The sequence below is a fragment of the Microtus oregoni genome, unplaced genomic scaffold (assembly GCF_018167655.1).
Source record: "Microtus oregoni isolate MIOR12 unplaced genomic scaffold, Mior012 000044F_ref0000062, whole genome shotgun sequence".
NCBI classification, from domain to species: domain Eukaryota; kingdom Metazoa; phylum Chordata; class Mammalia; order Rodentia; family Cricetidae; genus Microtus; species Microtus oregoni.
In genome coordinates this window covers 10047682-10073817 of record NW_024543218.1, presented here as the reverse complement: position 1 = coordinate 10073817, position 26136 = coordinate 10047682, and the positions used below count along the sequence as shown (strand labels likewise).

Below are 26136 nucleotides of genomic sequence, written 5' to 3'. Positions count from 1 at the left end.
CTTGGAATCCTAGCTCTAGGGAGGGAGAAATGGGAGGATCTCCGGGACTCACTGACGAGCCAGGTCCAGTCTAACACGGGTGAGTTCCAGGCCAGAGAGATGCCCTGTCTCAAAAACACAGAGGCAAGGATGGAGTTCTGGGGATACGACTCAGTGGTTAAGAGTACACACAGCTCTTACAGAGGACCCTAGTTTGGTCCCTAGCACTCATGTTAGGTGCCTCAAAATGTCATGCAGCTCCAGTTCCAGGGCAGTTATACCCTTTTCTGTACTCTGGCTGGTGGACACAGATTCACAAGCACATATCTCATAGAAACACACACAATTAAAAAAAAAAAGATAAATCTTAGAAAAATAAAAGAGGTGGACAGGTCCCGAGGAATGATTCCAGCGGCTGAGCTGTGTTTCTACACAAAGGTGCATGAGAGCATGCACTCCTACACACTTTTGAGAGGTCATATCCACATCATTAACATGTAATCCAGAAAGAAAACTTTTAAATATATTATACATGAAGTAGGAAGTTGAATTTGCTTTTGTAATAATAATGAATTTTCTCTTTTAAAACAGGGCCTAACTATGCTTCTCAGTCTGACTGCAGGTCCCTGTCCTTGCACCCACCTCCGTCTCCTGAGCAACTGGGTTGTAACACCATTCCTAGACAGATGTGATTCTCTTCAAGCACGGAGTCCGCAAAAACAGGAGGACTCTTATTCTTCCTGCTGTGGTGGCTATTGCTAGTATTTGTGATGATGGGGAATCCCAGGTGCTTGCACAGGCTGGGCTAGTGCGCTCCAACAGTGAGCTCCATGCTCAATCCCAGTTACTGTAACTTCGACCCACTATGTTAACAACATGCCTTACTTATGAAGGAGGGCAATAATCTCTCGGGGAAATATTTTAAGTAGTAAGAACTTCAACAACGGAAGCTGGCAAAGACGTAGCAGAGCAGAAGTGACAGACTGCGCACATTGCGGGCAGCAGCAGAGAGGCACGAGCTTACTGTGGCCCCTCACTACCAGCTCTCTATTCTCCTCTTCACTCAGGCCACAGCAACTACACTGGTTTCTCTTTCATCTAAATGTCTTCCTGCTTCAAGGTCCTCTTTCCATGAACACTGCCTTTATTCGCTTATCTGTTCGGATTATAATCTCCAAGGTTAGTCTTCAAGGCAGTGAACTGAGAATCAGGGAACTTTGCTTTCAGACAATAATGCCTTCTGTCCAAATGATACTTTCAAAGTAATTGATGTAAAATAATTCAAACCACATTTAAACAGAAACTCCTTACCTCCTTTTCCTTTCTGTCAATAGCATCCCGTTCAGCCTGCAGCTGAACTTCTAAAGATAATCCAGGCTCAATCTCTACACCTCCAGACTGCTTCTGGTTGTTTATCTAAAAAATACATTAGGAACTTTTTCAAAACTTTAGACATTACCCTGACAACTCACTGCAACATTTTTATTTATTTAGCAGTAACTCTATTTCTCCAACTTAAAAGGGGGGAAATTCTACATTTGAAAATATTCAGAAAGGTGCACGTGTTCAGTCTTGAATGCATTTTTCATAAATCAAACACAAACTGCTGATATTTAAAACTCAATCTTCATATAAAACGAAAGTCTCTTCCCATCTGCCTGATGTTTAAAACTCATCCCTCAGATAAAACAAAAGTCTTTTCTCAGCTGCCTGCCTCCAAGCTTTCTCGGTCTATTCTTCTATTCACTCTGCTCTTGTAGAATAATGGGAAGGACTTCATTACATCTTAGTCTGGAGTCAGGCTAGAGTCTAAAATTTAGCTCATGGTCATAATTGACAAGTAAAATTGTAATGAACTCTTCTAGCTTAACTAATCGGAAGATTACAGGAATGTATTACAGACAAGGAATGCAAATTCTATCTGGAAGGAAAACAAACACACACACAGAGTTATGAATATACACTGTTTCATAATGTCGAAAGGTAACCGCACTCTGTCACCAAGCTCACGTGGTCCGCGCACCTCTGCTGTGGACTCAGCACTAACAAGCAGGGCGTGCTCCAGCTCCTGCCTCCGGCACTGCAGCTTCTCTATCTCAGCATCACGGTCCTGCACGTCCCTCTGCAGCTGCTCTTTGCACAGCAGCAGCTCACTGCACTGGTCTGCTTTCTCTTTGAGATGACCAGTTAACTTTTCAATCTGAAAATAGAATGAAAAGTGTTTTTAAATGTAGGGCATTCATAATTATTAATTATTTATTTCTTAAAAACTGCTTTCTGGGGCTTGAAAAGGTATCTCAGTGGTAGAATTGTGTAATATACGCAAGGTCTCAGGTTTGATCCTCAGTATCCCCCACCAAAAACAGGGATTTTAAAATATGTTACTCTTATTATAAATAAGGATAGCAATGGCCATCTCTACCAAAAGTGACATTTTGTATACTGATAAGACTTGGCAAACTAGTACAAAGAGAAACACTATTGCTTCACAGAACTCATTTAAAAACATTATTTCTCCTAAGATCATCACGACTTCATCCTGGAATAAAGAGAAAAAATACATTTTGAATAATGTGAATTATCTAAAGGCACAACACACTACAGGCTAATGATGTAATAAAGATGGCAGACTTGCAGCTCACTTGTTGCCTTGCTGTTAGGTGAAGAGTATGTCCTAAAGTCTTTTGCATATTTCATTTGGGAAGAATTATTTGGCAAAGGTTTAGTCTGTACACTCTCTGGGTTAGAAGAGATGAGAAGACATATACGAAGGAATCTGAATTTCTTTAAGTGGTCCTTCTCTGCCCAAAATAAATAGCAATTGTTCCGAGTCTTATCTTTTAGGACTGATATACAGTATCTCAAGTGTTGAACAACAGAAATGGGAGAATATAGGAAGGATTAATAAGACAGTTTATGGAAATACTCATCAAGGAGGAAGTACTAAAATATTGTAATACAGGAAATACTATGTTTCAGTGAGACATTTTGAAAAAATTACCAACATGACAAAGCTTGCTCTCAGAAAATTAAAAAATGAAAGCATAATCTAACTACAGTCTCCTCGATGGTAGTAATAAAGCTACTGAGGAAAACTAGCAAGGACAGGAGGAGAAGAGCCATGAAAGTAGACAAGACAGCAGGTGTGATGAAATAATGCAACAGGTTTCTAGGTAGTTTCTTGATGGGGAGGAAAACAGAAGGCAGGGAGGCACGCACAGCCTTGTCAGATGTCTCAAGTTCCATAAGGACATAGCCAGTTTTGTCAGCCTAAGACAACTCATATCACGCGAAACGACCACTTAGGTAAGTGGTTCTCGACCCCTGTGATGGTTGAATGACACGATATTTTGTTTTCTATTTCTTTAGAATTCTTGGAAGTAAAATGAAACCAAGTCAACTACATGAAAATTATAATATTTAGAATTAAAATTATTTCCAGAAATACACCGTAGTTAATCTAAGTGTCTACTAAGGCCATGCCAATATCCCGATAAAGTGTAAGCTTTTCCGTAGGCTAAACAACTTGGTCACTGTAATCAATGTAAAGCAATGACCCAGTGTTTGCTTTACCTTAAGTACAATCTTGCTTTAGCAGGAAAAGGCTTCTTTACATTTATACAGGGAGCCTGCCCTCACTTACATGGTACTCATGCAGTCAACAGAGCTCTGGCTACATTTATGAACTTGAAAATGGAACAATGGGGGTGAAGGGCATGGTGAGAAGGATCAGCAGGTGCCAGCCTACTGACTGAAGTTCCATCCTGAAATGCAGGAAGAGAACTGATCTCACAAATGCTGTCTGACTGTGACATGTGTGCTGGGACAGCATCCTATTGTTAACACACACACGGGAGAGGGTGAAACACACAGAGACACAGACACGTAGAAACACACATGGATACACACAAACAAACACAGACATACGTAGAAACACACACACACATACAAACAGACACAGACACACAAAGACACATACAGACAACATACATACAGATACACATAGAACAACACACAGAGACATAGATAGAAACACACACAGACACACACAGAGAAACATATAGAAACACACACAATTGAAGAAAGGGAACAAAATCAGCAGAGAGACTGGTTAGGATGCTACCACAACTTTCCAGACAAATAATCCTAACAGCTAAAATGTATGGAAATGAACAAAGGTGGAAACCAGATATAGTACAAATTTGACCTACCAACAGGATGGTGACTGGGCTGAGAAAAAGAACAATTGATGAATATAGGTTTGAAGCAATGAAGGATGCATAAAAGATACGGAAATTATTGAGATGAAGAGGAGTATTGTATATATGGTAGGAAAGGCAAGTTCTTCTATGGCTCTACTGTTCTTGTGGTAAGTGGAAGGAGATGATAGTTGAATATTTAAGTGTGGAGCTCGACAGGTATATTGAAAGGAAGCTACAGATGAGATCATTGATACATGACTTCTGGGAAGGAAAAGAGACCTAGTCCTGTGCCTTGGGGTGCTCTATCACTAATTCTGGTCGGTAGAAGAGAAACAAATGGGAGAGAAGACCGATGGAGCAAGAGTATTGCAGATGCTAAGACAACACAATGCCTCTAGAAGACTTTAGGAAGCATCTCTGAGCAGCTGTGTGGGTGAAGGAGGAGTGATTTCTACAAAGCCAAGAGGTGCTAGGAAACCTAACAGAAACACTATGAATGGAACAGAGGGGAAAACTCAAGAGGTACTGGATAACCTTCATAGCAAAACTTTTTTTTTTATTGAAAATATTTTGCTTAAATATCCTGACCCCAAAATGATAGGTGTAAAATAAAAATTCATTAACATGATAAAAGGAGTGAATAGACAAGTTGAAGGATTATATGCTACATTCCGAAACATTCTGTTGCCCAGACAAGTAATGATCACACCCTAGAGCAAAACATACTGTAGGCAAATCACTTCCTGGATAGAATCCATAATCATCTGTCTTTAAATGCAGCAGAGGGTAAAAACCCAAGGACAGAGGAGCTGGAAACCTCCCTGGAGCAGATTCAAGAGAGAATGGGAGATTACATAGCTAAGAGTGAATGCAAATGACTTATTGTATTCATTCATGTCCCTGTGTGCGTGCTTGTTCATCTGAACATGTCACTGCACACACACATACTTCAGAGAACCAGTTGCAGAGGTCAGTTCTCTACCTCCACTTCCCAGGAACAGATTATTTCCCTTGGCAGCAAGCGCCTTTACCCACTGCCTCAGGGCTACAATTGCTGCATGAACACCATGACCAAAAGCAAGTCGGAGTGGAGGGGTATTTGGCTTACACATCAGCATTGCTGCTCATCACTGAAGGAAATCAGGGCAGGAACTCAAACAGGGCAGGATCCTGGAGGTAGAAGCTGATGCATAAGCCACGGAGGGGAGCTGCTTATTGGCTTGCTTCCCCTGGCTTGTTCAGCCTTCTTTCTTATAGAAGCCAGGACCACCAGCCCAGGGATGGCACCACCCACAATGGGCTGGGCCCTCCTCTATCCATCATAAGAAAATGTCTTACAGTCAGATCTTATGCAGACATTTTTTCTCGATTGAGGTTTCATCCTTTTAAATAACTCTAGCAAGTGTCAAGTTAACATATGTCTTGCTGACCAGTAAATAACCTCAGATCTCTTTTATCAGGAATGAGAATAGAGAAACGAACAAGGAAGTTTATTCAGTTGTGTAATACACAGAGGGGAGTAATTCCAAATTTCAAACTTCCTCCCCTACCCGTTCCCCGTATTGGTGTTTGAACAACAAACTTCAAACATGCTAGGTAAATACTCTTGAGACATATTCTCACTCCAATACAGTGCATTCTTATGGTTAACAGGTGCCTCATATTTAAATAACACTTTTTTTTTGGATTTTTGTCATTGACAAAAAGAACTCACTTTTTGGTTTTTCGAAATACCTTGTTTTACACTCAAGATAAAATAAGTGCAAGGGAGGACACTATCAGCAAGTACTTACTTCTCTGGCTTGCTGCTCACTGCCAGGTTGAGGTCGAGGCACCACCTTAATTTGCTGCTCCAGCTTCTGTATTTCCATTTGGAAGATATCTCTTTCATGTTCCCTGTCCACTGTCTGCTCCTGAAATTTAATGACAATGTTAATAGTGATAATAGTGATGATGATGTTGATATTGGGTTGGGCATGGTGGCATACGTCTTTAATCCCAGTACTTGAGAGGCAGGGGCAGGGGAATTTTGTCATTTCAAGGTCAGACTGGTTTACATAGCAAGTTCTACACTAACCAGGACTTCATGGTAAGACCATGTCTAAAATAAATAAATAAATAAATGAATAAATTCAAAAAAACTATATAACTTACGACACTATTATTTATTTAATTAATGATTATTGTGTCCACTAGTTCTTATATCCCTTTAGCTAGAGATTTAGAGATTATGGATTGATACATGAATACCCCAAACCACAAAGCTTTAAAAAAAAAAAAAAGAATTCTTTCCCACACAAAACTGTAGCATCTGGGTGGCTGATGGGGAAGTTCAACCAAATCACATTCTGTTTAGGGTGTGTCCCCCTGAGGCCAAGAAAAAAAGATAAAACATCCAGGTGCACCCTGTGTAGCTCTCTTTTTGTTCCCTGCGCTCCTGGTGTTCGCTGGAACCCTGGTGGTGTGAGTTCCCTTTTTTCCGTTTATTAAAGCTAAATCTTTTATATTAAGCTGGTCTGGTTAATTCCAACTTATCGATCGATCACACCCATCAGGTGGCGACATCCATGTAGCCATCTTGCAAGATAAAATACATCAAAATGGAATGCTGTGTGCCATGAATGTAAATTTGTCAGTTAAAAAGTTAATCTCACTTTTAATATTTAAAGTCTCCATTCAGTCTAGTGTTGTCATTTTAGCTTCAGAAAACTTTTATATTCTTTAAAATTATTGATGATACCAAAGAACTCTGGCTAATATGGCTATCAATATTAAAATTATTAGAAAGTAAAACTGGGAAGTTTTAAAATATTTGAATACTTAAAAGTTGCAGTAAGTGCAATAATTCAGCAATAACATAATACTTATCTTTAAAATTAAATGCCTATTTGTGAGTACTATAACCAACATTAATAATGGGAATAATAATATCTCCGGAGACAAGAGGCATTGTTCTACATCTGATCTTTTTCTCATGTTTTCCCTTTAACTTAATATTTTCAAATGTAAGAAAGGAAGGCAAGAGGCTTGCACTCGGAGCTCTCCCGAATCCCAGAATCCCAGTTGCATGTGCTTCCAGGAGGGCTGTTGTCCTGCGACACTGCCGATGATGGGGTTATCTTCAAATGCAAGCAGCTGCTTGAAAAGAGGGCTGTTTTCAAGGAATTGGGATGGCGTTCCCTGATTCTACACCCCAGCCTGATGGAGGTGATGGTGGGTGGTGGTGTTGAAGATTAATTTCCAGGTGGCATTTAGAACCCTATCTATCAGTGACCTATTGACACGCCCATATTAAGCCACACTGGTTTCTTTGGAACTTTTACATACTCAGGGCTTTGAAGAGTCATGTGTTTGCCATTTGGAAAATAGCAATTTATCTCAAATCTCCCTAACTCTAACCTATTTCATCATGCAATATTTAATAATCAAACCACACTGATTAAGGCCACCAAGAATCTCCCCCCAAAATCTGGTTCCTGCTCACACACATCAGTACCAGCACCTTCCATAAACTGCCAGATGACTCCAGCGTGCAGAAATGCATTGTGGGTACTTAGCCATACAGAATGCTGGAAGAAACCTGTACCCAGAAGCTAATAAAATTAGTGACTTTTGTTGTTATTTAAAAATAAAAATAAAAAAGAAGAAAACACATCTTTGGAGGTTATAGTACTTTGCATATTTGGGCTCTTTAACAAAAACTTGAGTATTTCAAATTATTAGCAGTACTATCCTTTTTACTAAAATAATATTAAATGTAGAATAAGAACAAGATGAATTTGTACAAAGGAGGAATCTATTGCTAATTCAGCTTGAGAACAGGTAAACAATATAAATTAGTTTGCTTAATAATTCTAGATGCACACCTAAAAATACAAAATGTATTCCACTGATTCTCTGACAAGTGAAGGTCACTGGCTGCTGTGAGAAATCCTGTATGCTGTGAAGATGTGTTGCTCTCACTGGTCTAATGAAGAGCTAACTGGCCGACAGGTACGCAGAAAGAGGTTAGGCAGGACTTCAGGACAGGGGAGAGAGCTCTCTGGGATAAAGGAGGGTGGAGAGAAACAAGATGAGCATGCCATACAGAGAGACGTGGTAGGATGTAGATAAGAAATGTGGGGGTTGCTGAGGAATCCCATCAGGACGGGTGAGTGTGTGCTACCCAGGTGCGGGCGACTGTCCCGGAAGAGAGCACAAACCCCCTCCCCCAGCTCCTTCTGCAGGGCTGTCTTTCTTTTGCACGACCCAGCACCCCCAGCACCCCTCCCCAACCCTGCCGCGCTGTATGCTAGGACCAGTGCTCAACTACAGTCTTAAGCTCCTAAACTAAGGCGACCCACCCAGAGCGGTGAGTGCCTGCCAGCCGGGCAGGCCTCAGGGTCCCCTGTAAGGGAGCCGGCACCTTCAGCTCCAGCGCCAGGCTTCCTGTGCGCTCCTGGATACCATCCCCCCCCCCCCCCCCCCACTTGCTCCATTCATCCTGTTGGCCCTGGATCATTGGGCTACGGCGGCCCTGTTTAGTTGCTGAGGAATCCCATCTGGACGGGAACGGTTCCTGCTTCTACACTGAAGAGATATACCCTGAGAGTCAATCACAGCAAAGTCTGGACCAAGAGACCAGGCCTCTCCTGGCTCCATTTGAAGGAAGAGATGGGAAGCCGCCAATACAAGAATTCCTCCAACAATCTGAAAGGCAACATGACACCACCAGAAACCAGGGATCCCGAAATAAGAAGAATTGTACACCCTACTCCTGAAGAAATAGAAGAAATCGACTCAAAAGTGAACTATATGAAAATAATAGAGGACCTTAAACAGGAGGTGAAAAACTGCCATAAACAATTAGAGATTACAAACAAAAAGGTAGAGGAAATGAATAAATCGCTCAAAGACACGCAAGAAAACCAAGAGAAACAAGAAAAAGCAATCAAACAGGTTAGGGAAGCGGTTCAAGACATGAAGAATGAAATGGAAGCAATGAAGAAAGCACAAACCGAGGGAAGAATGGAGATGGAAAATCTGGGTAAACGAACAGGAATGACAGAAACAAGTACTAACAACAGATTACAAGAGATAGAAGAGAGAATATCAGACACTGAAGATACCATAGAAAAAATAAACACACTGATCAAAGAAAACAGCAAAACCAACAAATTCTCATCACAAAACATTCAGGAAATTTGGGACACAATAAAAAGACCAAACCTAAGAATAATTGGAGTAGAAGAAGGAGAAGAAGTGCAGCTCAACGGTACAGAAAATATACTTAATAAAATTATAGAAGAAAACTTTCCTAACCTGAAGAAAGAGGTACCTATGAAGGTTCAAGAAGCATACAGAACACCAAATAGGCTGGATCAAAAAAAAACATCCCCTCGCCATATAATAATCAAAACACAAAATACACAGAATAAAGAAAGAATATTAAGAGCCGCAAAGGAAAAAGGCCAAGTTACTTATAAAGGTAAACCTATCAGACTTACACCTGACTTCTCTATGGAAACCATGAAAGCCAGAAGGTCCTGGATAGATGTACTGCAAAAACTAAGAGATCATGGATGCAAGCCCAGACTACTATATCCAGCCAAGCTTTCGTTCACTATAAATGGAGAAAACAAAATTTTCCAGGATAAAAACAAATTCAAACAATACGTAGCCACAAATCCAGCCTTACAGAAAATTATAGAAGGAAAATCACTAACCAAGGAGTCCAACAATGCCCACAATAACTCAGTCATCTAGAGACCTTTCACCAGCGCAACTCAAAGAAGGGAAACACACAAACCCTACTACTAAAAAAGTGACCGGAGTTAACAACCACTGGTCATTAATATCACTTAATGTCAATGGGCTCAACTCACCTATAAAAAGGCACAGGCTAAGGGATTGGATACGAAAACAGGATCCAACGTTCTGCTGTCTACAAGAAACACACCTCAACCACAAAGACAGGCACCTACTCAGAGTAAAGGGCTGGGAAAAGGCTTATCAAGCAAATGGACCAAGCAGGTGTGGCCATACTAATTTCTAACAAAGTTGACTTCAAACTTAAATCAATCAGAAGAGATGGAGAGGGACATTTTATACTCATAACAGGAACAATTCATCAGGATGCAGTCTCAATCCTGAATATCTACGCCCCTAATATAAAAGCGCCCACGTATGTAAAAGCAACATTACTAAAACTCAAGGCAGCCATCAAACCACACACACTAATAGTAGGAGACTTCAACGCTCCTCTCTCACCAATGGACAGGTCAATCAGACAGAAACCTAACAGAGAAATTAGAGAATTAATGAAGGTAATGAATCAAATGGACTTAACAGACATCTATAGATTATTCCACCCAAATAGGAAAGAATATACCTTCTTCTCTGCAGCTCATGGAACCTTCTCGAAAATTGACCACATACTCGGTAACAAAGCTAACTTACACAGTTACAAAAAAATATTAGTAACCACCTGTGTCTTATCAGATCACCATGGATTAAAGTTAGAATTCAACAACAATGCTACCCCCAGAAAGCCTACAAACTCATGGAAACTGAACAGTCAACTTCTGAACCATACCTGGATTAAGGAAGAAATAAAGAAAGAAATTAAAGTCTTCCTTGAATTCAATGAAAATAAAGAAACAACATACTCGAACTTATGGGACACTATGAAAGCAGTGCTAAGAGGAAAGTTCATCGCACTAAGTGCCCACTTAAAGAAAACAGAGAAAGCACATATTGAAGACTTAACAGCCCACCTGAAAGCTCTAGAAAAAAAAGAAGCAGACTCACCTAGGAGGAGTAGAAGATTGGAAATAATCAAACTGAGGGCTGAAATCAACAAAATAGAAACACAGAAAACAATCCAAAGAATCAATGAAACAAAAAGCTGGTTCCTGGAGAAAATCAACAAGATTGATAAACCCCTATCCAAACTAATCAAACGGCAGAGAGAGAATACGCAAATTAACAGGATCAGAAATGAAAAGGGGGACATAACCACAGACACAGAGGAAATTCAGAGAATCATCAGATCATATTACAAAAGCCTGTATAACACAAAACTGGAAAATGTAAAAGAAATGGACACTTTTTTAGATAAATACCATATACCAAAGTTACACCAGGACCAGGTGAACAATCTAAACAGACCTGTTGGTCGCGAAGAATTAGAAGCTGTTATCAAAAACCTCCCTACCAAAAAAAGCCCAGGACCAGATGGTTTCAATGCGGAATTCTACCAGAACTTCCAAGAAGAGCTAATACCCATACTCCTTAATGTATTCCACAATATAGAAACAGAAGGGTCATTACCTAATTCCTTTTATGAAGCTACAGTTACTCTGATACCAAAACCACACAAAGACTCAACCAGGAAAGAGAATTACAGGCCAATCTCACTCATGAACATCGACGCAAAAATCCTCAACAAAATACTGGCAAACCGAATCCAAGAACACATTAGGAAAATTATCCATTATGATCAAGTAGGCTTCATTCCTGAGATGCAGGGCTGGTTCAACATACGAAAATCTATCAATGTAATCCATCATATAAATAAACTGAAGGAAAATAACCATATGATCATCTCATTAGATGCTGAAAAAGCATTCGACAAAATTCAACATCCATTTATGTTAAAAGTCTTGGAGAGATTAGGGATACAAGGGTCATACCTAAATATAATAAAAGCTATATACAGCAAGCCGACAGCTAACATCAAATTAAACGGAGAGAAACTCAAAGCCATCCCGCTTAACTCAGGAACACGACAAGGATGTCCACTCTCTCCATACCTCTTCAATATAGTACTTGAAGTTCTAGCAATAGCAATAAGACAACATAATGGGATCAAGGGGATTCGAATTGGAAAGGAAGAAGTTAAACTTTCGTTATTCGCAGATGATATGATAGTGTACTTAAGCGACCCCCAAAACTCCACCAAAGAACTTTTACAGCTGATAAACAGCTTTAGTAATGTGGCAGGATACAAGATCAACTCCAAAAAATCAGTCGCCCTCTTATACACAAAGGATAGGGAAGCAGAGAGGGAAATCAGAGAAGCTTCGCCATTCACGATAGCCACAAACAGCATTAAATATCTTGGGGTAAATCTAACCAAGGAAGTGAAAGATCTATTTGACAAGAACTTTAAGGCATTGAAGAAAGAAATTGAAGAGGATACCAAAAAATGGATGGATCTACCTTGCTCTTGGATTGGGAGGATCAACATAGTAAAAATGGCAATTCTACCTAAGGCAATTTATAGATTCAATGCAATCCCCACCAAAGATCCCATCAAAATTCTTCACAGATCTGGAGAGGACAATAATCAACTTTATATGGAAAAACAAAAAACCCAGGATAGCCAAAACAATCCTATACAGTAAAGGATCTTCTGGAGGCATTACCATCCCTGACTTCAAACTCTATTACAGAGCTACAGTAATGAAAACAGTGTGGTACTGGCATAAAAACAGAGAAGTCGACCAATGGAATCGTATAGAAGACCCGGATTTTAACCCACAAACCTATGACCACCTCATTTTTGATAAAGGAGCTAAAAGTATACAATGGAAGAAAGAAAGCATCTTCAACAAATGGTGCTGGCACAACTGGATGTCAACCTGTAGAAGAATGAAAATAGACCCACATCTTTCACCGTGCACAAAACTCAAGTCCAAATGGATTAAAGACCTCAATATCAGCCCGAACACACTGAAAAGGATAGACGAGAAAGTGGGAAATACCCTACAACAGATGGGCACAGGAGATCGCTTCCTATGTATAACCCCAGAAGCACAGACATTAAGAGCAACATTGAATAAATGGGACCTACTAAAACTGAGAAGCTTCTGTAAAGCAAAGGACACTGTCACTAAGACACAAAGGCAACCTACTGACTGGGAGAAGATCTTCACCAATCCCGCAACAGACAAAGTTCTGATCTCCAAAATATATAGAGAACTCAAGAAACTAGACTTTAAAATGCTAATTAACCCAATTAAAAAATGGGGCACTGATCTGAACAGAGAATTCTCAACAGAAGAAGTTCAAATGGCCAAAAGACACTTAAGGTCATGCTCAACTTCCTTAGCAATCAGGGAAATGCAAATCAAAACAACTTTGAGATATCATCTTACACCTGTCAGAATGGCTAAAGTCAAAAACACCAACGATAACCTTTGCTGGAGAGGTTGTGGAGGAAGGGGTACCCTCATCCATTGCTGGTGGGAATGCAAACTTGTGCAACCACTATGGAAGTCAGTGTTTCGGTTTCTTAGGAAATTCGGGATCAACCTACCCCTGGACCCAGCAATACCACTCTTGGGAATATACCCAAGAAATGCCCTATCATATGACAAAAGCATTTGTTCAACTATGTTCATAGCAGTATTATTTGTAATAGCCAGAACCTGGAAACAACCTAGATGCCCTTCAATGGAAGAATGGATGAAGAAAGTATGGAATATCTACACATTAGAGTACTACTCAGCGGTAAAAAACAATGACTTCTCGAATTTTGCATGCAAATGGATGGAAATAGAAAACACTATCCTGAGTGAGGTATCCCAGACCCAAAAAGATGAACATGGGATGTACTCACTCATAATTGGTTTCTAGCCATAAATAAGGGTCACGGAGTCTACAATAGGTGAATCTAAAGAAGCTAAGTAAGATGGGGAACCCAAGGAAAAACATATAGTTATCCTCTTGGCTAAGGGAAGTAGACAAAATTGCCAGGGAGAAAATTGGGATCTTGGGGTGGGGTGGGTTGGGGGTAAGGGGAGATGGGGAGAGAAAAGTTAGAAGGGAAGGAGGTCGGGCCTTGGGAAAGCAGGAGGATTGGGATAAAGGAAGGTTGGACAGGGGAGCACGGAACCACAATTCTTAGTTAAGGGAACCACTTTAGGGTTGGCAAGAGACCTGACCCTAGAGGGGCTCCCAGGTGCCCAAGCTGAGGTCCCCAGTTAGTTCCTTGGGCAGTTGAGAATAGGGAACCTGAAATGACCCTATCCTTGAGCAATACTGACGAATATCTTGCATATCATCATAGAACCTTCATCTGGTGATGGATGGAGATAGAGACAGAGACCCACACTGGAGCACTGGACTGAGCTCCCAAAGTCCCAATGAGGAGCAGAAGGAGGGAGAACATGAGCAAAGAAGTCGGGACCACGAGGAATGCACCCACCCACTGAGACAGTGGAGCTGATCTATTGAGAGCTCACCATGACCAGCTGGACTGTGACTGAAAAAGCATGGGATAAAACTGGACTCTCTGAACATGGCGAACTATGAGGGCTGATGAGAAGCAAAGGACAATGGCACGGGGGTTTGATCCTACGTAATGTGATGGCTTTGTGGGAGCCCAGCCAGTTTGGATGTTCACCTTCCTAGATATGGACGGAGGTGGGAGGTCCTAGGTCTTACCACAGGGCAGAAAACCCTGACTGCTCTTTGGACTGGAGAGGGAGGGGGAAAGGAGTGGGGGGGAGGGGGAGAAGGGTGGGAGGAGGGGGCGTAGGGGGGGAGGAGGGGGAGGGAAATGGGAGGCTGGGAGGAGGTGGAAACTTGTTTTTTTTTTTTCTCCTTTTCTCAATAAAAAAACCCTGAAACTTAAAAAAAAAAAGAATCAAGAAAACTAAAAAAAAAAAAAAAAAAGAAATGTGGGTTGCACATTTATAATTAATAAATTATAATAAGTCTGTGTGGTTACTTGGGAGCTGGCTGGCAGGACAGAAATATCAGCCTACACTGGCTTATGAAACCCTAGAGATGTTCTGTGCGAGAAGTCAAAAGCAATGAGATTCTAGGTGAGAACTGCGGCAGCATGACAGCGGTCCCTGCCCCAGTGCTATGTGCCACACCGGGAGATGTGCAGGGGCAGTGGTAACTCTTGGAGCTCTTCTCTGATGTGGCTACTAGAAAAAGCTTAACTTTGAATTTGGAAAACAGAGCTGCTTAGGGTTATTCACAACTAGGAGTGCTTTTAAATTTCTTTATAAAAATTATTTATCCATTAAACCTTTTTTTTTTTGAGACACTTTCTCTGTGTAACAGACCTGGTTGTCCTGGAAATCACTCTGTATACCAGGCTGGTCTTGAACTCACAGAGATCCGCTTGCCTTTGCCTCCTGAGTGTTGGGATTAAACGTGTGCGCCAACACCACTCAGCTCATACTTAATCTTTGTGTTGCTAGGCATTCGATTCAGAGACTCCTGAATACTAAGCAAGCATGGATTGTATCACCAAGTTGTACCCTCAGCCTTAGTGGTCATCCAGCTACCCACCCAATCCATCCACCCATCCACCCACTTAAACACCTACCTATCCCATTGTTAGTCGTCCGTCTGTCCACCCACCCATGAATTCATATCTGCCCATCCAACCAACAAAGACCTGATTTCAAAATGTAGCTCAAGCTGAAGATACTTACATCAACAAATTTTCTCAAATTTTCTAGTTGTTTCTCCAGGGCTTGGTTCTGCTGCCTGAGGTCTGTTACTTCGGCATTTTTCTCCTGCTCCATTTCTATTAGCTTACTGATCTTTTCTTCAACGTCAATTTCGAGAATTTTAACTTGATTCTGGAGTTCACTGTGTACTTTTTCTGCTTGGCATTGTACTTGGAGCTTTTCTTTCATTAGCTTTTCTGTCTCCTGCAGAAATCCTGTTTGCAAATACAGCACAATACACTTGGGTAAATAATGATTTATGATATTATGATAATGAAGTCACAAACTACTACCTTTAAACTTTATCTTCATGAAGCAAAAGCTGAGAATTACTTTACATTAAAAACTAAATTCTTTTTTTTTGAATATCAAAATACTCGTACACAAGAAAGTTAACTACTGTTAGGTAGAATGAACGAAAATAAAAATTTCTATTACAGAAAGGTATTTTTGTGAAAATATAGTAAATAACAGAATAATCCATTTTTATGATGAGGGAAAGAACAAAGTTCAATTGAATTAATACATAAAACACTGACCACATTTTTAACCATAGGCAACACTGAGTCAAAAGTCACCTTCATATGCATACATAATAAACCCAGTAAGCAAATACTGTAAATCTTTAACCAAGAAAAGGGGAACATAAAGAGGAAGGAGACGACAGTCAGAATTTATGATTAGTGTTAAGTTTTATTACATTAGATCCATATCCCTAAACTACCTTTTCATGTTTCCATATTTTGCAGCAAGGGAACATTACATGTATGGGACTGATGTGGTTAGTGCATGAGGAGCACGTTCAATACCTATTTCCACTCTTTTCCCCTATGTGACATTTGATAAGACGGTCTTCAGTTTCATTAAATGAGCAACTGGGGATGAAATTAATATGTGTAAAAAACAAGTGTCTGGGGTATAAAAAAGATTGTGTGAAGATTAGCTGTTGTTATTGTAGGTGATAAAGTATAGACAGCAAAGAGAAAAAGAGAAAAGAACCTTCTAGAACTTTTATACTAACTGATGTGCCACCATTGTGATCAGATCTGGAATCTATAGAGAACATCTTTTCTAAAATAATATCACTATTATATGTTAGTATCAAAGTTAATCAGCCACAAAGCCTCTTAGTAAATTAACTGATTCATTTGACACCATCAGCTTACCAGCTCTTCTGTTTGACAAGGAACACTCTGAAGAACCAGAGAGCTTAACTCATTCATAGAACAAAAATAGTTTGTTTCTTAACGATACTCAACATTTCTTTTGAGATATCAAAATGGTTTTGGACTCTGTGCAAAAGCAGATGAAATAAGATGATGCTAACTATGAATCTCAGATGTTAATAGCAAAACAAAACGTTTTTATTGTAAATTAAGCTGTGTTACTGCTGAAAAGAAAACATTGTAAGTATGAAAGAAACACAACAGAGAACTGCAAAATTAGAAATGTTAGTTGAAAACTGAGGGTCACCCAAATTTTAAGTTGTGAGTCTACCACCCAAAAACAGTGCATGCAACTGCACACACCTCCTCCGGGAGCTGCAGCAACTGCAGCATTTATTGGCCCTAGGAGAGTAAAAACAAAATTACAGTTATGTCTTCTACTTCCTCAAATATGATAATGCATAGCTGTACACATTAAAATGCTGACATCACTGGTTATCACTGTGTTACCCACAGTCTTTTGCAAATTTTGTATGTATTAATGAGACCTTTTAACCTTAAAATTTCCAGCCCTGAACTTGAGTCAAACTAATCTGAGCCATCTTCCCCCAACACACACACACACACACACACACACACACACACACACACACATGAAAATGTAAGTTTTATTTCTAAGTTGATGAAAACAGAGAAACTCCAAGTATATAGATCCCAACTGTGCATTTAAAATCAAAGAGGGTGTGATAAACAGGAGTCAGAGTCCATGGTCACAAACACAGATATTCACCACTCAACAAGCTTTAAAATCAAGATGTAAAAATTAGCTATTATAAAGTTAAATGTTCTTTGAATCCCCCTGAAGGAGATGTCAGATATCTGCTGGGTCTCTGGGGCTTGCAAGCTCACATAGCCTACACCTGCTCATGACCAGCACCAGATCAGAGTTGATAACATTTTCATCACCTGTCTCCTGTAGAAGGAGCAGCGGGCCGCTTCAAGCCACCAGGCTCACGGCCACCGGCTAGCTTTACCCAAAATAATTACATGGAAACTGTACTCATTTAAACACTGCCTGGCCCATTAGTTTCAGCCTCTTATTGGCTAATTCTCACATCTTGCTTTAACCCATATTTAGTAATCTGTGTAGCACCAGGAAAGATCTTAACCTGTGTCTGTCTCAGAGAGGAGAGGCATGGCGTCTGCCTCACTTCCCTTCTTCCCAGCATTCTGTTCTGTCTACTCCGCCTATCTAAGCTGCTGTCCTATCAAAGGCCAAGGCAGTTTCTTTACTTGACCAATGAAAGTAACACATAGATGAAGACCCACCTACGTCAGTCTCCTACTAAAAGAACTCTGTTGTATCCATTTCTAAAACACACAGCCTCATTATTTTCAGCTTTTGTCTTTTTGATAAGATGTTGGAGCATAAATAAATATCTTTTCCTGCTAAAAGTTAGTATCCATAAAAGGCAAAATAGAAAATGATTCCATAAAAATGGCTAATAACTCATTTGCTTTTAAAGTATATTTTCTTAAGATTTTTCAAGTTTGTATATAAAATATATAAATAATGGCACTTAAGAGGATTGTCTGTTGCATGAACATCTGAAGAAGAAAAATAGAAGAGGAACTATATGATACAAAGTCTCAGTACATACGCTGCTCCACTGGGCCTGCCATCTCTCTCATCGCCGCCTTCTGCCTGGACAGCAGCTCTCTCTCCTCCTGCACTTGCTGTTGCTCAGCTTCCAATTCCTGCAGTCTCTGGTTTGCATGTAACAATTGCTGCTCTAGATGATCTATCACATACGATTTTTCCTGAATTTCTCTTTCAAAAGCAAGTTTTTCATCTGAATATCCATCGATAATATCTATAAGACACAAAGCAGGAGAATGGAATTGCTTCTAATTTAAATTTACGATCAGGTTTTGTTTTTTGAGATAGGGTCTCACTATTATATCCTATGCTAGCCTTGAACATTGTGATCCTCCTACCTCAGCCCTCTAAGTGTTGAGATTGCAGATGTGTGTGTCTAGGCCAAGCTAAGCATTAGGTATTAACAATAAAGACACCCTGTGAGCAAACTTTCTATCACTCCATCCTATTGAAAGCCTGCTGCTGAGCTTTACTGTCATTTTCAGTAATTGTTCTTGTTCACCGCACATAAACACGGAATCTATCTAAACTGTCTAGTACTTGCTATACTAAAGTACCACAACACACATATGCAGTTCAGTTTATCAAACAGACAGAAACAGACAGGCTCCTGGGAGCTTAAAATAGAGCTTGTGAATTGGATCACATTTTAAATATATTAGAGAAGGTTGATATAACAATTCTAAAAGGCCAAAACCCTCAATAGTCACAGAGACTAGAAGAGGGTTTTAGAGGTTAAAGTCTGTGACCACATTTAATAATGACCTTATACCGTACAAATAGAAACCTTAGTTTCTCGTTTTTAAGGAATTACCTCAGACTCACCATCATCTACTTTTTAATCACATAACTTTTTAATGTTATCTATAATTCTATAGATTCTTTTTATAACGTGTGTGTGTGTGTGTGTGTGTGTGTGTGTGTGTGTGCATTCTTAAATTTTTTTAACTGCTTAGGGAAACTCAGAGGACAAACTACAGCCATTTTTCAAAGTTCACTTTAAGTTAGACTGGGGGTTTACAAACGAGAATATGCATCCAAGTCTCTATTTTAGGACTGAAACATCTCCTGTCTCAGTGACCAGAGGCAAGGCACTTACTTTCGGCTCTATTCAGCTCCACAGCCAGCTGCTCTCTGGCGCTGGACTCATCCTGAAGTCGCTCCTGGAGTTCTTCTATGCATCTAAGTGACTCCTCTGCTTCCTGTTTTTGTCTAACCGTTTCACACACCAACTGGGTCTGTGTAACTTTCGCATGTTCAAGCTAAACCAGGAGGGCAAGAGAACACAAAGGAAGGTAAGTATTGGGAATTCAGTATTATTTCTTGTAAACAAGCAAAACAATAAAAAAGGATCCCAAATAAAGACATTAAATTACAGTTAAACACTTGCAGCACATGTTAACAGCAGGTAGGATAAGTCAAGGCAAATACATATGTTTGCTGTATGCCACGTTCTGTAAGGGATCTAGGCCAGTTTCACGGAGCTATGAAATATGCATCTGAATCTGACTTTAGATCAGTGGACACACATTGTCATACAACAGGGATAGAGCTACTGAGGCAAAGCTCTCTGTATTCCTACAGACTTCTACTTCAACATCTGACTGTTAACATCTTCAGTACTGACTGTATACTAACACATGGCATCAAAAACAAAATCACAGGACAGCAATAAATAAAATTGTAACACGTGCGTATTAAATAGAAGCATCATACTTCTGGAAAGAATTTGTAAAAACGTTAAAGCATCTGAAGATATTCAGCTTATTGAAAAACCTTGGACGACAGAAACATTAAAAATCTAGTGCCCTTCAAGTGCTAAGAGCATAAAGACTCATGGGTGGCAGAGATGGCAGAAGGGACTGGAGCCACAGATTTGAAGCAGTAGGTAAATGGTCACTGTTACTGGGTCAGTGGTGTGAACTCCCAAAAAAGGCAGTGACCCTGCTTATGTCATCTGGCCTCTGAAGGGCTGTCCTCATTACCTGTCTTCATCAGTACCAATCTGAAGCTTTCAAAAACAAGTAGCTGCATGTGTCTACAGTAGAGAAACAGCAAGTCTTGGGGATCTTTGAATTTACATGTACTCTGTGAAACTCAAAGATATAACTACTAAGTTCTAAATTTAAAATATAACCAAATATAGTGGTTTCTAGCTTAGATAGAAGTAATGTATCACAAAACACATTAATATTAAAATAACTATATAATTCTAAAGATAATAAACAACCAATATATTAAAACAATGACATATTTAATTATATTAATAATGCATTTATATATAATACTTAATATTATTTTTGTGCTTCACATCTGAGTACTATTTATGGAAAGACATAGACTATAGTGTCACTAAAGCTTACGATCACTTTAAAATTAATGGTTCTCAACCTTCCAATGCTGCCACCCTTTAGTACAGTTCCTTATGTTGCAGTGCCCCCCAATCCTAAAGTTATTTTCATTGCTACTTCATAACTGTAATTTTGTTGTTATGAATTATAATATAAATCTGGTTTTCAATGGTCTTAGGCAACCCCTATGAAAGGGTCATTTGATCCCCAAAGGGGTTGAGATCCACAGGTTGAGAACCACTGTTCTAAGTAAATGTCCAAAGAGCCACATGTAATTATTCTTGTTTTAATAAGACACTTAAAGTATCACTTAAAACATTATTTCAATGAGAATTCATATGAAATGGAAAATATCACCAAAAAGGATAAAATTTTTATGTAAACACATTTAATTGGGAAAAGGATTTATTCTTTTAAAATGCAAAATACATTTACTTAGATTGTAAAGAAACATGACCAGAAAGTATGAACTCATCCGTACACAAATACCTTTTTAAAGTTAGCTGCAACAGCTATTTCCAAAAGTATCCATCACTTCTGCATATGCACATGTAAATCTCTCCCGGAAACTGTCACCTAATAAAAGCTAGAACTCTCTAAGAGTTCAGATTGTAACCAAAAGTATCCATCACTTCTGCATATGCACATGTAAATCTCTCCCTGAAACTAACTGTCACCTAATAAAAGTTGGAACTCTCTAAGAGTTCAGATTGTAACCAAAACAGGTGCATTTCTTTCCACATTTCAGATTTATTACAAAAATTCAATAGAGGATTTAAACAAAATAAAATCCTGCTTTACATGAATGAACTGCCAAACCCTTGCTTTTATCTCTCATTTCACAAGATTTAAGCTAGTTAGCATAACAGTATACTCAGAAATTTACAACAAGAACAAGAAAAAGCAAAACAAAAACTTTGAAGCAATAAAACAAAATAAAGCTATGAAACAAATTAGGATAACACACTGGGTTCATACTTCACTGGAATAAAAGATCCTCTTCAAATTTTCATCTCAATAATTAAGACTTGAATTTCTTCCCCACAGGTAGAGCATGACTGATCCCTACCATGGGGAACAACATGCAATACATATAAAAAATAAAATGAAATTCAGAGTTTTAACTTTTCAGCAAACAGTGTTAAACCATGCGTAAAGCATTTGTAAATATTCTGTCACTTTAAAAATTGTGAGGCAGCAAAACTATTCTTAAAATCTTCTGGCACAGTAAATATTAGCTACGACTTATAAAGCCATACAAGTCATAAAAATGCTAAATAGCCCATAGAGAATGTTCACAACATATTTAAAGATGCTATGAACCAGAAGTCCTGAACAGGCAGGCATTTTTACACTGAGCATTTGATCTTAGGAGTGTTCACAAAATATACTTCATGTTAAAAGCTAAAAAGATTATTTCTCTATGAAATTAAAAAGTTTATTAAAACAGAAAACAAGTCCCTGCGGTCGTAAAAAGCATTCAGAATACAAGTTCCCTTTACTATGTCTATAGCTATGGCCAATAGGGCTATCACATCCCCAAGTGGCACAGCAATTCCCTAGGCAATCTTAGGCAGCATAAAACCCATTTTCTCACAGACATTCACTGATTTTTTTTTTCTTCTTATTTTGGACCAGTATTACAAACACACACTGTTAAGGACTGGAAAGCTCTTTTTAAATAGCTTGACTGGTACTGAAGAAATGCAGTATTTAGCTTATTGTACTATCTTAAGTCAAAAGCAGTGAAGTTGTGGTCTGAGGAACAAATTTAGCACTTCTGCCCACCTCAGGTGTGTGAGCAGTAATACCCAATGATAGTCAAGCTACGGTCTGGTCCAGTCACCCTCTATAAAGACAGTGACATTTTCAACTCATTACAGTGCACTACATTGTTAAAGTACTACTGAATACTTACTGAATAAGGAGGGGTGGGCAATGAAATTTTAGAAATAAGTTTTAATATGTGTCCATTTCTTTTGTGAATAAAATGAAAAATAGAAATGTTGATAATAACTGAGTTCTTTTCATCCAAATGTTCAGACAGAGGATAAGGATACGGCAAAGGCACACGAGATTCAACTTCATAAAAGTCTACCTCCTGTTCTTCCAATGAGGAGCCACTGAGCTGGACAGTGGTCAAATAGGTCCTGGAAGAATCCATTCTATATGAGGTGCCAAGCTTCTTCTGCTCCATCAGTTTTCTTTATACTTACTACATTAAAGTTCCTTTGAATTTATCAAGACATTCTATACTAGTACAAAATTTTCTTTAGTATTTACAAGTAAATTATAATTCATAGAAATACAACAAAAAGCTGATACAAAAGTTTAGCTTAAAACAAAAAAACCATCCCACAAAATCCATCAAGTCAAAAACCAAAATAGAAGAAAACCCCCACAACCCAATAATAAATGCAACAAACAAAAAATATAGTTCCAACTAGAATAATTAAATCCTCAACAAATGAAAAGAATAAAACAAGGATCTAATTAGCCAAGCAATAGAACTGCTCTCAGTATCCAATGTGTCTAAGGCAATAAGCAGGTCTTCCAACAAGATCTTGCAGGCGAGGTCAGCTTGTAAATCTTCATGGTAGCACTTGAGAAATGCTGCTGACTTTCTCTAGCTCTTCAAGCCTCACAATTCAAAAAGAAAAGCTCCTCTCAACTGAGCTATTCAAATAACCCCATGCTGAGCCAAAGGAGGAACAGGCTAGCGCAGAGGGTGTGGTTAAAGTCTGTCCCTACAGGTACCTGGACAGGTAGGATGTGAGTAAGGACTCCAACACAAAAGCCTGCCTAACAGGATCCAAGTCCCACTTTAGAGCTTTGAAAAGAGTATTTAAACAAGTTTATAATGCTTTGGAGATAAGCTAGTGTTTTCCGTCCCCACTAGAATGCTGCTTTAAGAATATAAAATAGAACGTATGATTGTGTTCACATTTCTAATTCAAGCACATCAAAAATCATCAGTTCTGAAAAACTGAATTAGAACCTGTGCTATATCTCCTTAGAAACAAGACATTTAAGAAGCCACTGGCTTATACATGTTTTGGCTACAACCCATTTTCAGTTTCTAGAGTGCATGTCAAGGACAATTTCCTTTGAAAGCTGTATTACATATATTAGTTAGCAGTCACATTGCCGACAGCAGCCCCCGGGGCCTGACTAGAAGCCCATGTTGGTCGTGATCAACAGCCGTCTCCGCAGCCGCAGAAACTGAGGCAACTGTGAGACAGTCACTCAAAATTTTAAAAGATAAATAACCTACTTAAAAATAATCCTGACAGGGGCTGGAGAGATGGCTCAGTGGTTAAGAGCATTGCCTGTTCTTCCAAAGGTCCTGAGTTCAATTCCCAGCAACCACATGGTGGCTCACAACCATCTGTAAAGAGGTCTGCTGCCCTCTTCTGGCCTGCAGACATGCACACAGACAGAATATTGTATGCATAATAAATAAATATTTAAAAAAAAAATAATCCTGACAAAAGATTCTCAACAATGAAAGTTGCTGTAAGTAACAGACATTCATTTTGATGCTTGTTTTTTTTATTCTGTAACTAAATATGCGAAACCCACAAAAAAACTATATCTAAATGGAAAAATGTACACTAAAGAAAGAGGTAATACCATAAAAACTGATTTCACAGTCACTCTCATTTCATAGTCTGTGCTGGTATTCAAATCTTCAGGGCAAGAAAAACAAAATCAGAAGACCATGACCACCACTCCCACACACAGGAGAGAGACAGAGAGAGAGAGAGAGGGAGGGAGGGAGGGAGGGAGAGAGAGGGGGAGGGAGGGAGGGAGGGAGGGAGGAGGAGAGGGAGAGGGAGAGGGAGAGGGAGAGGGAGAGGGAGAGGGAGAGGGAGAGGGAGAGGGAGAGAGAGAGACTCTTCATAGAAAGTCCAGGACCTATCTGGTTGGGAGCAGTGAAGCAGAGAGGTGTCTACATGCAGGAGTTCTTGCTGGCTACAGATGCTTATGCCCTCCAGTTGCTGGACGTGTCTTCTCATCTATATAAGATGGAGGAATAACGCTATGACTGCTGCAGTGAAATGTAATTTCTCTCTCTCTCTCTGTCCGTCTGTGTGTAGGTGGAAGCCCAAGGCAGAAGTCAGGAATCATCTGAATTACTCTTCCATCCTTGTTGAAGCAGGGTTCCTCTATCAGACCAAGTTTGCCAATGTGGCTTGCCTTGCTACATTGTGTGCTCTGGGGTCCCCTGTCTGCTGGGACTGGAATTACAGATGAGTCACCAGACCTAACTTGCACTTTGTGAGTTCTGGGGATCAACTCAGACCTTTGTACTTGTGTGCAGGTGCTGTAACCAGGGAGCCACCTTCTTGGCCCTGCATTTAATTTACTCTTAAAAGATTTTGAAACCAGAGGACAACTTGGAGTCCACTGTTCTCTGCCTTACTACTCGAGATGGTCTCTACTGAACTTGGCTAGGAGGACTAAGTAATCCTCCTGTCTCCAGTCTCTCTCCAGAACAGGGATTATAGAAGAATGGGGCCACGCCTGGATGTTTACATAGTCACTGGTGGTTCAAGCTCAGGTTCTTGTGATTGGGCCAGCGCCCACTTGCAGACTAGGCTATAGCTTGTAGATATTTCTCCAGCACCATGCCATGCCTTCTGCCATCCTCCCCACCACGAAGACAAAAGACTCTGAAAATGTAAGCTAGCACCCAATCAAATACTTTCTTTTGTGAGAGTTGTCTTAGTCACAGTGTCTCTTCACAGCAAATGAACAGTGACTAAGACAATAACAGTGCAGTAACTGATGATAAACTTTATTAATCCATGTCCATGAAGAAGACCCTCAATTAAAATAGTCCAAAATATGTTTTATTGTTTTTGCCCATTTACAGAAGCAGGCACACCTTGCTTATATTTATATAAAATGAAAGTCTATAAAAAGCATTCCTTTATAACCAGGAACAGAGATTAAAGTAAGAAACTAAACACACTAGGGGCTGGAGAGATGGCTTCATGGTTAGGAGCAGCTATTATTCTTGCAGAGAACTGGGATGTGATTCCCAGCACTAACATGGCAGTTCATAACCATATGTAAACCCAGTTACCCTGAGACCCTCTTCAAGCCTCTATGGGCATCAGGGAGTGTGTAGTATACATGCATAAAGGCAAAACACCCATATACATCAAACAAAACACTAATAAAGAAACAACACATAGATATACGTATGCACACACACTAAGGTAATTAGTAGGAGGTTTCTCAGAAAATTGGGAACACAATCTTCCTCAAGACCCAGCAATATCACTCTTGGGCATCTATCCAAAGGATGAATAC

At 39.6% G+C, this 26136-nt stretch overlaps 1 protein-coding gene across 12 annotated transcripts in view; it reads right to left on the bottom strand.

The window, feature by feature from the left end:
* The window catches only part of LOC121434638 (A-kinase anchor protein 9-like), a 136989-nt gene that overhangs the window by 30243 nt on the left and 80610 nt on the right, over positions 1-26136 (bottom strand). For 11 of the 12 annotated variants that reach the window (XM_041633568.1, XM_041633570.1, XM_041633577.1 and 8 more), the window contains 7 exons: positions 19563-19725; positions 18465-18677; positions 17167-17205; positions 15620-15852; positions 5975-6094; positions 2003-2179; positions 1291-1395 (listed from right to left, as the gene is read on the bottom strand). In XM_041633568.1, the coding sequence (XP_041489502.1) occupies positions 1291-1395; positions 2003-2179; positions 5975-6094; positions 15620-15852; positions 17167-17205; positions 18465-18677; positions 19563-19725 (1050 nt within the window). The remainder of the gene's footprint in view (positions 1-1290; positions 1396-2002; positions 2180-5974; positions 6095-15619; positions 15853-17166; positions 17206-18464; positions 18678-19562; positions 19726-26136) is intronic. The other variant, XM_041633572.1, reaches the window with a different exon arrangement.